General features: G+C 38.1%; 1 protein-coding gene and 1 long non-coding RNA gene across 5 annotated transcripts in view; both read left to right on the top strand.

Annotated features, from left to right (window-relative positions):
* LOC139138408 (uncharacterized) overlaps positions 1 to 17,112 on the top strand; it is a 251,467-nt gene that overhangs the window by 208,313 nt on the left and 26,042 nt on the right. The gene's annotated exons all lie outside the window — the stretch shown is intronic.
* The window catches only part of LOC139138403 (calponin-1-like), a 41,568-nt gene that overhangs the window by 9,569 nt on the left and 14,887 nt on the right, over positions 1 to 17,112 (top strand). The window contains exon 1 of one of the 4 annotated variants that reach the window (XM_070706770.1): positions 2,776 to 3,161. The exons of 2 other annotated variants lie outside the window; for them this stretch is intronic. In XM_070706770.1, coding sequence (XP_070562871.1) covers positions 3,111 to 3,161 — 51 coding nt within the window. In that variant the 5' untranslated portion in view covers positions 2,776 to 3,110. Of the gene's footprint in view, positions 1 to 2,775; positions 3,162 to 5,299; positions 5,517 to 17,112 lie in introns of those variants that run through there. One more of the 4 variants, XM_070706772.1, reaches the window with a different exon arrangement.

Raw genomic sequence — 17,112 nt, 5'->3', positions numbered from 1 at the left:
GCAGAATGACGTCATATAATGATACTGATAAGGGTTACACGTCACTGCGACTAATAGAGACATTTTTTTTATCAAGAAATTATTTCGCCAACTTTAACACCATTTCGAACTTTTCAGACGTCGACAGTCTTTTAAGGATTAAAAAAGAAAATAAGTTCAGTAAGGTTGAATGGTCCCAAGGCACCGGCGGGACGGGACACACCTAGTGACTATTTAGTGAAAGTTCACAGCCTTGTCAGTCAGTTGCGTCCCGATGACTCCGACAGCAGCTATACTTGTCTGGGTGTCAGTGGTGGCATGCTCTTTGTTAGCAGATCCATCACGTGTTAGTTAACACAATGTGTGAAAAAGATTTCCGGGGAAAATTTATCTCTATCTAACAGCAGCTCTAATCGTTGACTATAGTACTTGATTTTCGCATTACAGAATAATATTCATACAGAAAACTCTTCAACGAACAAAGCATTTAACTTCATCCAATCGCCTGAACGTGATTTTTCGTCGATTCAACATGTTTTGTTACTCAAATGAGCAAAGACCTGCCGCCGAATGTGGGATCACCTATGCAATTGGCCTGAACAATGTACAAAACAGATTAATTTGAAGGCTGCATTCTGATTTGCTTAGTAATCAAGACTTGATCGATAACATCCTTTCCTATGTATGATTATGTATATACTGAGTATTATTTCAGAACATACAGCGTCCGAAATCGCCGAAATCTTATTTTATATAAATTTACTGTATTTCTTTCAGGGTTGACATAGGGCCATAAAATCATTGCTGACATGAAATCACAAAACAGACTCTCAGTTTTCTCAGTTTTCTCTGAATCGAACACACACACACACACACACACACACACACACACACACACACACACTATAATAATAATTATCAAACTTTGACTGGTTACATCTTGAGATATGCATGTGCATCAAAAGGGACAGCTATTTATACAAACGAAGAAATGTCTTTAAAGCGGCTTATTGGTATGTCTTAAATCAGTATATGATAGCAATTGTACTTCCATGGGAAGTACAAACTAACTTCTTAAGCCTCGAACATACAGCTTTTGAGACGTATTTTGAACCAAGAATACAATATTTAAATTATTTCCATAATTCATGAAATCTGATCAATAAAATCATGGTTGGACTTGTAGTTCAAATATTAATCTGAAGCTTTTCATAATTAAACTCATTTGGCAAAAACAGAATCGAAAACAGGTGCCTGTAGAGACTATAGACTCCCAAATGACTGTCAGTGACGGAACGATGTGAAATAAATCGTTTATCTGTGTCTTTTCCGTCGCAAAATCTTGCACGGAAAAACACGTATTTGTGACTGAAGATGTAAAGAATAAGACCAATTTGATTATCAAAAGGATAGAACTTCAAAATGTTAATAAGCTGGAGAAGCTGTGTCATTCATTGTAGACATGGATTTAAGGACATTTATTTTATGAGTCTTCAGACTGATCACAATCAGGTCTGTGCCTTGAGCACAAGTCACTTACGTTCGTGCACTTGCTGCCGTCTAATTGTGCGAGCGCCCTCTTTTGTTGAGAGAAAAACAAAGGAAAACAAAATGCGAAACATCGAACGCTCTGGTAATGATACATACTTTTGATTGTACTTTCTTCAGTTTAGTGAACCTCAAAAGCAATGTGTATTTTGAAATACATGAGTGCAATGTAATTGATTGTCAATCTGTTGGAATAGGAAGGAACATATTAGATGTATTATTTCATATTTTTTTTCTTCTTGATAACAGACATGTTGGTTATAGACCAAACAATTATACTTTTTCAGTTTTTCAGTTTAAATATGTGCTGTTTGATGAAATACTTTGGTCATCTTACTTTTGTCATTGCTACCCGTGCACCTTAGTCTGCCTGCCCGTCAACGGTACATACTACGTATATATATATATATATATATATATATATATATATATATATATATATATATATATATATATATATATATATATATATATATATATAATATACACAATATTGTGTATTTAGCTGTACTCTAGTATTGAGCACTCTACTCCAGCTGATCTTGAACTAAACAAGTATATATATATATATATATATATATATATATATATATATATATATATATATATATATATATATATATATATGCACACATATGCGTGCATACATAATGTGTGTTTGTACGCGTGCGTGCGTGTATGTATATGTACATATACCATTGCGTAATGGTTTTCAATACAAACTTCGATCAGTAACTTTGAAAATATATTGCAAATCAGATATGGCACAGATGCAAGATGCATACTGCTATTACTATAACCTCTGTACGTAGACTCGTTGATATAGATAATGTTTTAACATAATTACATGTAATACATCACTTATGTTTTTGAAACCATAGTAATACTGAATGGATTGAGTGTGTTTTATCGATGCACTGGCGTTGTGGGGCACTGTTAATTAGTGAGACTTAATTTCAATCTTGTTTGCATTAATGTTTCCCCTCTTTTTTGCGTCTCTTGTTTTTTACCAAAACCTTTCGGATATTAATACTATTAGGCCTAATATCCGAAAGGCTTGGGTAAAAAAACTATTAATATTAGCCGGGTAACGTTTAAAAGGTTTTTATCAGGTTTATCTCTGAACACACTGAATAGCTGAACACAACTATGTATCAAGCGAGAACAAAGGACGGATCACGTCATATTGTCAATATCAACAAGCACTCATGCGAGTAGTACAAGGGATTGCGCGTGGACTGTCTCTTAACTGTTCGCCCACGGTGTTCGCCATGGCGTCTATCGGAAATTCATGAGCAGAATATGTTAGAGCGCTGTTTGTGGTTTTGGTTATTTGTGGCATCAGTGACCCTGTGACCTCATGAATATGTATGAAGCAATGCCCAATATAGAATGCCTGCACGCACATTGGCTGATCACGTACCCGCTTCATCTATACGCACTTTACAGGTACATAAGCAGTCTAGTCTGTTGCACTACCAGTATTTAGCGCTGTCTATCGCTCCCTACCCGTGACGGAAAAACCGCCCCGCACGTTCTTGTTCGCTGCAGTATTTACCCCCGGCTTCAACACTTGAGTGACCATGGCATCCCGTCCAACAGGATACGGAATGACGGCAGAGCTGAAAGCCAAGGTATTGCTCTCAATCTTTACCTGGGGTTTGTAGCCGTAGGTAGCAGGGTATGTAGTACTGGCAGTACAGACCAAAACGAACTCTCGCTGACAGCTCGGCTACTCTCTCACCACTGAGCTGAGGACGTTGGTCGGCAAATGGGTGTTGTCGTCTGTCTATCATGACAGAAACGAGCTTACCTGGTGAAGTTTAGTCTAGCTAGTGAAACACATGTACATCAACTACCTAGTTGTCGTTAATCGATTCTCCTTTGGTCAGGGATCAAATTGCAGGCACGTGTGTCTGTGCATACTCCCCCCCCCCCTTCCCATAATGAGCCATCACGTTAATTTCATTCAGGATGACGTCATAGAATTATACGATAAGGGTTACTACTTAAATGCGGCTAGCGGAGAAATGTTTTGATCAAGATAATATTCTCTAAATTTTATAGCACCATTTTGAACTTTCAACAGTGTTTTAAGGAAAGGACGTTTCAGTAAGGTTGACATTGTAAAGGTCCCGAGGCACAGGAGCGGGACACGCCTTGTGACTACTTATGAAAGTTCATAGCTTTGGGTTGATGACCTCGGAACATACAGTATGGACGAATAGTTGACAATGTGGTGAAAAGATTGTGTATGCAGAATTGAATTGATGGCATGTTTTACAGAGCAAAAAATCTGTCAACCTCGAACACAATGCGATTTCTATGGAAGGGTCAACACTTGGTCGTGATGAGAATTCATTATACCATTTAACGTTTAAGCGCCCTTTCTCTTGTCTTCCTCTTTGTTACAAGTTGTGAACTTTCGCTGAGGAAAAGTATCATTTACAGCGCCAGAGATTATACAACTTATATAACTGGCACTGAGACTAATCAGTGATCGACCGTTGGCGTGAAGCGAAATTAAAAACAAAAGATAAAAACTGGCCTTGGGCTGGTGGTAAAAAAACAAAAAACACAAGCCGATATCCGTACCGCTGTCTTTCTGAATCTAAAGGATTTTGTTCTTTCGTGAAAGTAGAGGTTCATGGTTCTTTAAAGCAGATTAACATGTAACCAATGAAAGTGCAAAAGCAAAGCGTAATATTGTGACGGCCCATTATCATGGGGATTAGTGGAATGTGAACAAAGGAAAGGTTACAGGATTGACACTTCAGAGCAGTATTAGCTTCTTAGTGAATGCAAATCTGTGTCGTCTTCTGACGTAGCGTTAGCAAAAGCGGCATAACTGACGTCACAACGGTCCGGTTTTAACGAGAGACAATACAACTGGCAAACGATTGAAAATCTGCAGTTACTGTATACTGGTGCGACCTGAAAGAGAGAAGTGAGGACAGATATATCTGACACTATACATCACTGCAAAAGTAAAAACATCCTGTCGATTGTGAACTCTAGTTGAAGTTACAGAGGAAGTGCGATGTAGGTCGGCAGGGGAGTCAAGCCTATCCCAAGAAACTGGAAATTATTCTCATCAGGTGTTATATCACACACCCAACACCTGCAACTAACGTCTACACTACACACGACTTTTGAGATCCTTTGATAAAACTGTTTTCACCTTGAGATCAGAAGCAATATTGTTTATTCAAGTATAGACCTTAATTTTCATAGGGACTATGATTCAGCACACGAATCGTCAATGAAAACACTTCCCTGCGTTGTAAGCTTATGATTTAATTTATCCGTCGCTCGAGGGAGCTCATATACTCGTCTAGCGGAAAGGTGTTAATGGGCAACGGAACAATGTAACGTTCCGCGGCCATTCTATTTATCTTCAGATGTATACTTACACAATGGTGAATTCAAAACATATTTGCGATTAGAATATGTTCTTTTGGCACTGGCGCCAATGACCTACGGAAGTTAATTCAAACATGGTTGCATTGCTGCGGGTAGCTACGTCAATACAGTACGTATGGTACATACCAAACTACTGAAAATGTCGAGCTCAAGGCTGATTCAGCGCTGTTATAAATGATGTCACATTCTTCTTTCACGAATTATGATATAATTTAGAAAACTTAGTTAATTAGACTTTGCATCGGTGATTCTGAACATTTTAAGATCGAATAAATTTTTAATTTTTACGAGCTACTGGACAAAGTTTGGCTCACACAGCGCCCTCCCAACCAAATAGTTTCGTGATGACGTCACGCCTACCTGGCGATGCCCTTAAATTATTGGAATTCGTGGTAGGGTGAGAGGTACCGGTTGTGTAAATATAGTGGTTTTATACCACGGGTGTGTGAAATACCTTTGCTTCAGTTAGCTACCGTACTTGTTGAGACCAAAGCTCATAATTATATAATTTGACAATGGCTAACAGAGGACGTAGTTTTGGCTTGTCGGCAGAGCTAAAGGCTAAGGTGAGTTCACTGTACAAACATTCTTGTCTGCGGCGGACAATGGAAATTACGGTGTGGGGGTAGAGTAACTGTGATGAAATTAGGGAACATGGGGCAACTTGGTATCGTGTACCGCCAGCATTGTGCAGGTATGGTCAATGAACTGGTACATAATTTCAAATTTCAAGGAAAACAGCAGAAGATGTAATCGTTGTGAATATAACAAAAAACAAGCGGTTGAGTTTTTTGCACTGTCAAGCAAATAGTTGACAAGCTCACCACTGGTGGTAGATCTGTTGTAACGTATTTACTCGACACATAAGCTTTTACTATTTATTCAGCACAAAACCTGTATTTGCACAGCCCGGATATCAGACCGTCACTAGATGTTACAAGGTCTTGTAGACCTGTAGCAACGCCACAAAGCAATTGCGTGTTTCATATGTCATTGAACTTCAAGGGCAGAGAATTTCGTCAGCGTCTTCATTCATGCGTATAGGGTTACTAACCGTGTAAATGGCGGCATTGTACTATTTCTCCGTGAGGGATATGTCATGTGGTGTTGTGATTTTCACACTCCACCCTAGGGGCGACACAGTGTGTGTCATTGACTCCCCACATTTCCACGGTATGTTCCAGAACAACCTGTTGATTCTCGTGTACATTTTTTCGTCTCGATCTTCAAAAATCGTGCGTCGGCAACATAGTGATTGTTGCATACCCTATTAAAGACCAAGCATAGAAATTGAAGGAGAGCCCTTTGTTGTCCAGTTTAATATATTATGAATTCTGACCGGTTCCGAAATGGCCTTTTGACCTTAGAAGTACTTTCTTATTCAAAGAGCTTTATCCTTGCAGCTGTTAATACCCTACAGTCTGGGAAGTCCATATTTGGTCAAAGGACATATCACGGTCGCTTTGGCGTCTCTGTGCTCACCTAAGATTAGGACGGATTTGGGAGTGCCCACAGTACACAGTATATCAAATATATGATCAAAGTTGAGATTTTTTTGACATGACTGAACTGGTGGTATTCTATACTCTTCAAAGACCTGAACACAAAGACATATTTCCATGGCAAGACAGTTTTGGGTGTGACCACAGTGTAGTAAATAACATGTTATGGGGGTGAGGGTGTAATTAGAATTTAGATATCTGAGATTATCAGTTACTCAACATTGTACTTGTACTGTTTGTAACTGCAAATAATTAGAGAGGTCAGGTCTGAATATGGCCCGCGTGTCAGTGTATTAACTATTAATTTTAATTTCTTTAGTGAGAGAAAACAGAAAAGATGACACCTTCACTGTACCCTGAAATGGTAGTTGCATCATTTTTTGTATGATTTTCATTCACAGAATCCAACAACTTTAGTACAATACAGATCCCTGTGCGGTCAACTTTGTATTCAGCAATGTTGACTAAAGTGATAACCCTCGACTCACCATGGTTTGGCCACATCTTTTGTTTTCAATGGCTAATGTGGACCTGTGTACTGAAAATGAGGGGAAAGGAATAAAAAACTTTGAAGAGGAGCAACCCAGCTTGTACATAAATTAACATAAATTAATAGCTGATGTAAACATGTGCATTTAAATCATTTATCACTTTGGTTTGTTCAAATAGAATGGTGACCTATTCAAAGATATATACAATGTCTTGTTGTCATGTATAATCAAGCCAAACCAGAGTACCTAGGAATATTTGATAATGTTTAATGATTTATCAAGTCTATTCTTAACTGAACTGAAATGATATAAATAGTAGTGTGGCCAACAACAGAGCAAGCAACAGGTGGGACATACCTAGTGGCACTGTATTACCACGATATCTTGTTCTCTCAAAGAAGTCTCTTGTCCCAAAGTCATACATGCATTTTTATCTAAACAATGAAAACCATTCTTTGGCAGACATTTGCAGATTTTGGTTTTGTTTCCGTCATAAATTTTTCATCGTCACATTTATTTGTTTCTCAAGTTAAAATCCAAATTTTTTTTTGTTCACATGAATGTTATTGTAATTCTATTTTTTCAGAGGAACTGGCTTTGTATAGTTGACTTCCGCTCTGGTTTCATGAGCTATAGCTGCAGTCATCCGTCCTCTGTAGAAGTGTTTTGTATCCAGTTGGGATAATATTAACATACAAAATATATAAAATAAGATTGTGATAAAAACTTGTTGCAAAAGTTAATATTGATGATTACATGAAGAGGATCAGCATTGAGTAAAGCATATGGCGTAAATTTAGCTGTGATAACAAAAACTCCTCTCAATTGACGGACTTGCATATTTTCACATCTCATGCCATTCATTGTGTTGAAATGTGTGTTTTTAAACATTCTTGAAATACCTACACCCAAGTAGCCATGGGAAATCATTGACGATATCTTACTTCTTTGTAGATTTGTCAATTTTTAAATACCTTTTTTGTTTCTTCCAAGGCCAGGTAGACAGCTTTTCTTTTGTGGAGGTGATAAAACTTACATAAATGTCAGTATTCTGTAGCTCTATAAAATATGGTGGCCAAGGTGCCTGGAGTTCGGTAAACTTTGTTTGCATAGAAATTCAGCTATGCTGTTTATTTTTCATGGTGGCCATATTTGGACTGAATCGTTTCAGGTGTTTGGGGACGTGCTTGCATTGAAATGTGATGGTAGTTTATAGCGTAAATGTCAGAGCGATGCATTGTATGCCATAGTACAGATTGAACTTTCAGACTCTTACACACTTCTCCGCCAGGCAACAACTTTTCCTAAAGCCATTTGGAGTGGTGTTTTGGAGTTGGAAGGCTTTGTCGTCATATTTTTCGCGAGGGATTTGGAAATTAGAGAAAGAACACAAGTGACAGAGAATGGTGGCCTTTGTCAATTCTTAATACCAGTGAAAATTTTACTCAGCCTTGGCTTTTTATTCTGAACATGATTAAGCTTACAGTGTTCTTCGATGTTGTTAAGAAACGGTCTGTATACTTGCATTGTGAGGTTAGTATTGGCTTAGCTAAGGTCACAGTGATGGCATTGGTGTATGTGTTATTAGATTATGAGTAGGACACCATTTCATTTTGTTATGTAGGTCATTTCCCCCACACTCATCATGACCTGAGTTCAATTAGTCTAGAACATTCTCAAGGTCACTGCCCTTGATGACCTCACAACCTTGAATTCAATTAGTCATGTTTGGAATGTTCTGGAAAGTTGATTAGTTGTGTAAGGGAGATAATTTTAGAACAGTAATTAGCATGTCAATAAAAGTTCTAGATTGTTCTTATATGCCTTTATAAAAGGGACGTGCACAGCTTCCAGTCAGACTTTTGGGATCGTGTCTCTTGTGTGTTACTAAACTCCAGCAGTAGTCATTCTCAAGACTTTTCAAGACCTTCACTGCCAACGCTGGATTTATACTTTGGACTTTGTGCAACTACAAGCCTGCAAGCCGAAGGACTGTTCATTCATCCGACTGACTGTTACAACTCTGAGACTGGAGCTTTGCCGTCCCAGCTGAGATAAGTAGTCTGTACACTTTTAAAGCTTGTACTCTATCCCTGACTTGCAATTAGTTTTATTTTCGTAATAAATTTTGTTTAAACGTTAACTGCTGAGTTCACCCTTTTGTTCGTTTTCTCTGCACGTAACAAATTGGGGGCTCGTCCGGGAACGAATATTTTGAGCCGTTTGACAACATTTTGACAGCCTTTTCAAAACTACTGTATACTGTGAACTCAGCGAAATCAATCATGGCGGAATTCAAGCCAGACGAATTTATGGATGACCTTGATCAGGACACATTTAATTCCCTCAGAAAAGACAACCTCATAGCACTGGCAAATTTCCTTAAAGTAGATGTCAAAAGATCTATGCGCAAGCGAGAAATTCAGTTCAAGATTGCAAAACATTTAGTTAATTCTGGCCATTTTGAGGAGTCTGCCTTAAAAGATTATGAGCCTGAGTCTTCCTTCGAACTCAAAAAATTAGAATTAGAAATACAGGCAGATTTGGAGCTTAAGAAATTGGAATTAGAAAAGGAAAAATTGCAAATGGAAGAAAGGGAAAGGCAGGAAAAATTACAAATGAAAGACAAAGAATTACAAATGAAAGACAAAGAATTACAAATGGAAGAAAGACAGAGAGAAAAGGAGAGAGAATTGGAAGAACATCGACTACAGTTAGAAATGAGACGTTTAGAGCTTGGACAATCAGGAAAATTCTTCCCTTCAGACAAGTTTGACATCACTAAGCATTTCAGGTTAGTTCCCCCTTTCCAAGAAAAGGATGTTGATAAATATTTCCTTCATTTTGAGAAAATTGCTCAGAGTCTGAATTGGCCTAAGGAGTCCTGGTCTATGCTTTTGCAGAGTGCTTTGGTGGGTAAAGCCAGAGAAATTTACATTCAGTTGTCAGTAGAGCAGGCTTCAAATTATGATTCTGTGAAGGAATTAATTCTCAAGGGCTATGAGTTGGTGCCTGAAGCTTACCGTCAGAAATTTAGGGATTGTGAGAAGGTGAAGGATCAAACTTATGTTGAATTTGCTCGAACAAAAGAACAACTGTTTGATCGCTGGTGTTCTTCTGAAAAGGTCAGTCAGAATTATGACAAATTACGACAGCTTGTTTTGATTGAGGAATTTAAAGGTGCATCCGGAGTGACATCAAGACATTTATCAATGAACAAAAGGCAGATACATTAGAGGTTGCTGCACGTTTGGCCGATGATTATTCATTGACCCACAAATCTTCATTTCTCAGCAAACCATCCCAGTCCTTTTCTACAGAAACAATGCAGGTAAATTTAACTCCTCCTTTTCATCCAAGAATTTTTCAAAGGACAGTAGAAAATCAAATGACAACAGTTCACAGAGTTCAAGTAACACTCCCACATCATCAGATCCCAAGTCTCAATCTCCTTCTGACAAACAGTTCGGTACACTTTCTTGTAATTATTGTAAGAAAGACGGCCATTTAATGTCAGATTGTTTCAAATTGAAAAGAAAACGTGAAGGTCAAAGTGGTCAAAGTGGATCTAAGCCCACCGGCTTTATTTCTTCATCAACTCAATTAGAGTCTAATAATGTGTTGCAACACATTTTCTGAGGTTAAACCCCTCTCATCCCAATTAATGAGGTCAAGGTCAATTCTTCTCAGATAGCATTATGGGTATTTTCGAGCCATTTATTCATAATGGTTTTATATCACTTTCTAGTGATTTCTCTTCCGCTACCCCTGTCAAAATTTTAAGAGATACCGGGGCTTCCCAGTCTCTTTTGTTGGCAGATACCCTGCCGTTTTCTGAAAAGTCATTTTCAGGTTCTAAAGTTCTTATTAAGGGGGTAGATTGTAATGACTACATTCCTGTTCCTCTCCATAATGTCTATTTGTCTTCGGACTTTGTTTCTGGACCTGTGGCTTTAGGTATTAGGCCTTTTTTGCCTTTTGAAGGGATTCACCTTCTTCTTGGAAACGACCTTGCTGGGGACAAGGTCATTACTAATCCACTTGTGACTGATAATCCTACTTTAGATCAGGATCCAGAGCCAATTGAACAAGAGATACCCGATTTATTTCCTTCATGTGCCATTACTCGAGCCATGTCAAAGAAAACTTCCGAGAATCAAAATACTCTCAAAATAATGTCACAGATGTTGACTTAAAAGACACCTTTCTCAGTCAGGTGTTTGACACGATCATTCCGTTATCCTCGTGGATTTGAAACTTCCAGTAAAACTTCTGCTGACCAAAGTCAGACATTTTCTAGATCAAATCTCATTGCAGAACAACACAAAGACCCAGATATTTTGTCTTTGTTTGACAGGGTAGATGATGAAGGTAAAACTTCAGATAGCTCTGTTTCCTATTATACAAAGTCTGGTATTCTCATGCGTAAATGGAGACCTCCAGATGTTTTGGTTGATGACGATTGGGCTATAAAACATCAAATTGTGGTTCCAAAGCCCTACCATGCTGAAATATTGCGCCTGGCCCATGAAACGCCCTGGGCTGGTCATTTGGGAGTAAGGAAAACTTATCATAAATTCTCAGTCACTTTTATTGGCCTAATCTCAGGCAGGATGTAGCACATTTCTGTAAAACTTGTCACACATGTCAAATGGTAGGAAAGCCAAATCAGACCATTCCAAAGGCCCCTTTACAGCCAATTCCTGCATTTCAAGAACCATTTAGTAGGATTCTAATAGACTGTGTTGGGCCCCTACCAAAAACAAGATCAGGAAATGAGTACATGTTGACAATTATGTGTACATCAACTCGGTTCCCAGAAGCCATACCACTGAGAAACATAAAGACAAAGACTATAGTGAGAGCTTTAGTCAAATTTTTCACTTTATTTGGCCTCCCTAAATGTGTCCAATCCGATCAAGGCTCCAACTTTATGTCTGGTATTTTTCAAACAGTAATGGATCAGCTAGGCATTAAACAGTATAGGTCATCCGCCTATCATCCAGAAAGTCAGGGTGCTCTTGAGCGATTTCATCAAACTTTGAAAAACATGATTAGGACCTACTGTTTTGACACAGAGAAACAGTGGGATGAAGGAATTCATTTTTTGCTCTTTGCTGTTAGAGAGTCAATTCAGGAGTCTCTTGGTTTTAGCCCATTTGAGCTTGTATTTGGACATACAGTCCGTGGCCCACTTAAGCTCGTTAAAGAGAAATTCCTATCAGACGATGATGATTGTCTGAATATTTTGCAATATGTCTCAGATTTTCGTACAAAACTCTCTAAAGCATGTGAATTAGCCAGAGAAAATCTTGAGTCATCTCAGCAGTCAATGAAAACCAAATATGATAAAAGCACCTCAAAACGGAAGTTTGAACCAGGTCAAAAGTTCTTGTTCTACTTCCAATTCCTGGCAAACCACTCCATGCTCGTTACTTTGGGCCATATCTAATTGATAAGAAATTGAGTGATTTAAATTACATCATAATAACACCTGACAGGCGAAAACAAAAACAGCTATGTCACATAAATATGCTTAAGCCATATTTGGATAGGGATAATCCTACTATAACTCAGCCTGTCAGTGCAGTCAGTTCTAACCATTATGAAGATAGTGATACTGAAACTGACTTGAGTGAAAATACTCTAAACTCAAAGCTGGGCTCGGTCAAGCTTCAGAACTCAGAAATCCTGGAGAAGCTGGAGTCTACAAAGTTGGCACACCTCCAGCCAGAACAACAACAACAGGTGAAAGAACTGCTCCATGAATATAAACACCTGTTTCAAGATGTTCCAACGAGGACAAACGTCATCTATCACGACGTTGATGTTGGGGACAGTAAGCCTGTAAAACAACATCCATACAGACTGAATCCAACAAAAGCAAAATATCTCCAGGAAGAAGTCAAATACCTGCTGGACAATGACTTTATTGAACCCAGTAAAAGTAACTGGAGTTCGCCGTGCATACTTGTTCCCAAATCAGATCACAGTTATCGTATGTGCACGGACTTTAGGAAGGTCAACACTTTAACAAAGACAGACACTTTCCCAATCCCGAGGATTGATGACTGCATCGACCGAGTGGGAAAAGCCAAGTATGTGACGAAATTTGACCTACTGAAGGGATTTTGGCAAGTCCCTCTGACGGATCGTGCTCGTGAAATATCCGCCTTTGTTACACCAGACGGATTGTTCCAGTACAAGGTGATGCCATTCGGAATGAAGAACTCTCCGGCAACGTTCCAACGGATGATCAACGACGTCATATCCGGGCTAGACGGGTGTGCAGCTTACGTTGACGACGTCGTCCTGTATAGTGACACCTGGGAGGAACACATCAAGCTCATGCGGAAGTTCTTTGAGAGACTGAGCAAAGCAATGTTGACTGTCAACCTTGCCAAATCTGAGTTTGGTTGGGCGAGGGTAACTTACCTCGGACATACTGTAGGACAGGGTGAGGTAAAACCTGTTGATGCCAAAATCAGTGCCATTTCAAGTTTTCCCATACCAAACTGCAAACGACAACTGATGCGCTTTCTCGGTATGGCTGGTACTACAGAAAATTCTGTCCAAATTTCTCCACAATTACTGAGCCTTTGACTAACTTACTTAAAAAGAAAGTAAAGTTTGTTTGGTCAGAGCAATGCCAACAGGCATTTGATACACTTAAAGCCATACTGCAAAGTGCCCCAGTGTTGTCTGCACCAGATTTCACTTTGCCATTCAAATTAGCTGTAGATGCTAGTGATACGGCTGCTGGTGCTGTTTTATTGCAAGAGGATAGTCATGGTGTAGATCATCCTGTTTGCTACTTTTCACGCAAATTTAACAAATCCCAGAGAAACTACTCTACAATTGAAAAAGAGTGTTTATCTTTGATATTAGCTTTACAGCATTTTGAAGTTTATGTTACTTCTTCAAATCAGCCAATAGTGGTTTATATTGATCACAACCCTCTTGTTTTTCTGCAGAAATTTAAAGGCAAAAATCAGAGATTGCTAAGATGGAGTTTAATGTTACAGGAGTTTAATCTTGATATTAGACATATCAAAGGCAGAGACAATTTAATTGCAGACTGTCTCTCTCGTATTTAGAACTTATTGTTGTTCACACTTTTAAGATTACATTTGTAAAAGAAAGATTTTTCATTGAAAAATTTTCTTTTTTGAAGAGGGGGTGTGTTATGTAGGTCATTTCCCCCACACTCATCATGACCTGAGTTCAATTAGTCTAGAACATTCTCAAGGTCACTGCCCTTGATGACCTCACAACCTTGAATTCAATTAGTCATGTTTGGAATGTTCTGGAAAGTTGATTAGTTGTGTAAGGGAGATAATTTTAGAACAGTAATTAGCATGTCAATAAAAGTTCTAGATTGTTCTTATATGCCTTTATAAAAGGGACGTGCACAGCTTCCAGTCAGACTTTTGGGATCGTGTCTCTTGTGTGTTACTAAACTCCAGCAGTAGTCATTCTCAAGACTTTTCAAGACCTTCACTGCCAACGCTGGATTTATACTGTGGACTTTGTGCAACTACAAGCCTGCAAGCCGAAGGACTGTTCATTCATCCGACTGACTGTTACAACTCTGAGACTGGAGCTTTGCCGTCCCAGCTGAGATAAGTAGTCTGTACACTTTAAAGCTTGTACTCTATCCCTGACTTAGCAATTAGTTTTTTTTTCGTAATAAATTTTGTTTAAACGTTAACTGCTGAGTTCACCCTTTTGTTCGTTTTCTCTGAGCAACGTAACAATTTGCAATCAGTTCAACAGATTTCCCAAAGCTTAGACTTATTTTCAACTCATGGTTGACAGCCTGAATCTGAATATCTTTCAGACTAAGTGACCCCTGCTACTAGCAATGGAATGCTTTGGATGCCTCATTCAAGAGGTCCAGCTCACAACTTGAAAAAAAGGAAGGAAGAAATAGCCTTTGTTAATCACTGTCGGTGATTGTGTTTGAATGGCCGATTCAAAAGTTTTTACTCTAGCTCACTGATATATACCGCGGGCTTGATGAATGTTGCTGTCTGATGAACCAGCATACCTTTGTTCAATGCATCTCTTTGATACTGTGCATTCAGTAAAGCTGAAATTGGCACTTTCAAAGCGGACAGTGAATGAATTTAATGGCCACTATACTTGGATGTTTTGCCTGCAAGGTTACACCTTTCAGTCACTTGCTGTTGTACAATCACGTATCAGATTTGAATATTTTTTATTCAAAGTTGTTGCACATGAAATAAGAATGAGAAGATACCAGTACATCTCTAACGTGAAAGTTTGAAAGAAGAGTGGTTACTGCTAAAGGACCTGGCAATAAATAGTAGGGTCGTCTTATTGATTCTGTTACAGAACACTAGAAGGGGCCTGTGTTGTTGAAGAAACGCGGTCCAGTGAGGTCATGTTATTGGTTTTATTATGTTGCAGAAAGTTAGAAAAGAGGGCAATTACTGCTAAATGAGCTGGTATGGTAAGGTCATGTATCGATTCTGTTGAGTTACAGAAAGCTAGAATGGAGGGCAACAAGGACCTACTATACTAGGAAGTGTCATGTTTTCTCACCTATTGTGTTACAGAAACCCAAGTTGCAACTTTTCTAGTTTAGGTAGATCGTGCCTCGAAATAGAAAGACTTAAACTTTTGCTCAAACTTTCCTCAAGGAATCTTAAACCATCCCCTGTGAAATTGGGAATAAAAATCAGGGGTCACTGTGCAAAATTTGATACTAGAGAAACAAATTATCTGATATTTACCATCATTTGAAATTCAAAATGGCAGCCATCAGTATGGTAATTGTATAGGAAAAATAATATTTTTTGATTTTCACGAAAATAAGCTAGTGAATTACTTTATTTACTCGATGTTCCATGAGCTTCAAAATGAGTCCCCAACAAGTTGTTGACCCAAAAAAGGTATTATAAAAGTTTGAGAGTCTGAATATCTGTTCCATAGCTCTATGGTGCGTACTATGTTACCTTAAAAAGTACTTTCTTGGAATTTTGTGAAAGGCTTATTGACCCCATGACATCTCAAAACCTTTGAACTGTTTAAAAAAGCTTGTAATAAGTTGTGTAAGTTTGATAAATATACATAGTGTTGGTGGGCATAAAACAGAGATGAAAAATCAAATGGAAGTTGTTGAAGATAATGAGTTTGCAAGCTTAAATATTGAAAATTGTGCTTACTTGTGCTGTCAATAAATACATTTAGAAAGTGTGAACTGTTGAGAAGAAGATTTAAAGGGTAAAATTCACAACATTTGCCACATTGTAAGCAATTTTTTTTCAAGAATTTTCATACTGAATGGAAAGGTATGTATTTATGACCACAAATGCTTTGCGTGATTTAACAATGGTACGGAGAAGTGAAATGGATGGGTAATTAGAGTTTTGCCCTTGAATGTGATGGAATAATTAGGGTGATGAATTGTATAAATTATAAATGTTCATGGATAATAGAAAATTCCCAATTAAGGGATAGCTTGTTCCAAGCCTGGACACAATAATTGGCTTGTTACTCGAGGTAAAGAAATAAATGTAGATCTTGTTCTGTATATTAAATTGTTTGGAACAAATAAACACATGAATACACTTGAATAAACAATAACAAGTATGGTACCATAAAGCTAGAAACTAAACCTGATTTGTTGTGTTTGTTTTGGTGTATTTACATAGTTCCACCATAAGTCCTTAAATAATTTAATACTATAGCCTCAATATATGATACCATAGCCCACAGGATTTAACAAGCTGTTCCATTTTTTGAAATCTGCCAACTAAGGAGGGTTACACCCAATAGTGCACAGTGATGTTGTTATTTTTTCATAACAGTGTTTAAAAATAAACATTAGTTGACACAACTATTTCATATAGACAGACATTCAAACATTCAAATTCTACCTGTAGATAATTAAAATACTGTGAGACAAACATGTTCTGGATGTCAAGGGACAAAGTTGGACAGCTTTTTTAGCAGAAATTGCCATTTAATTCATAGATTATGTATTGCGGTTCTGTCAAAAGGTCACTGCATGTTTTGCTATGTGTAAGCCTTGTGTGATTTATATAACATATGAGTTGCAGTTTTTTATTAAGGCAATTGAAACAGGAGATGGATTGATCAATGTGATTGGCTAGCCTATTTCCGTGATTTAGGTCATTACT

Source organism: Ptychodera flava, chromosome 8 (genome assembly GCF_041260155.1).
Source record: "Ptychodera flava strain L36383 chromosome 8, AS_Pfla_20210202, whole genome shotgun sequence".
Classification (NCBI taxonomy): Eukaryota; Metazoa; Hemichordata; class Enteropneusta; family Ptychoderidae; genus Ptychodera; species Ptychodera flava.
The sequence above is the reverse complement of the archived record's forward strand: the minus strand, read 5'-3'. Positions and strand labels throughout refer to the sequence as shown.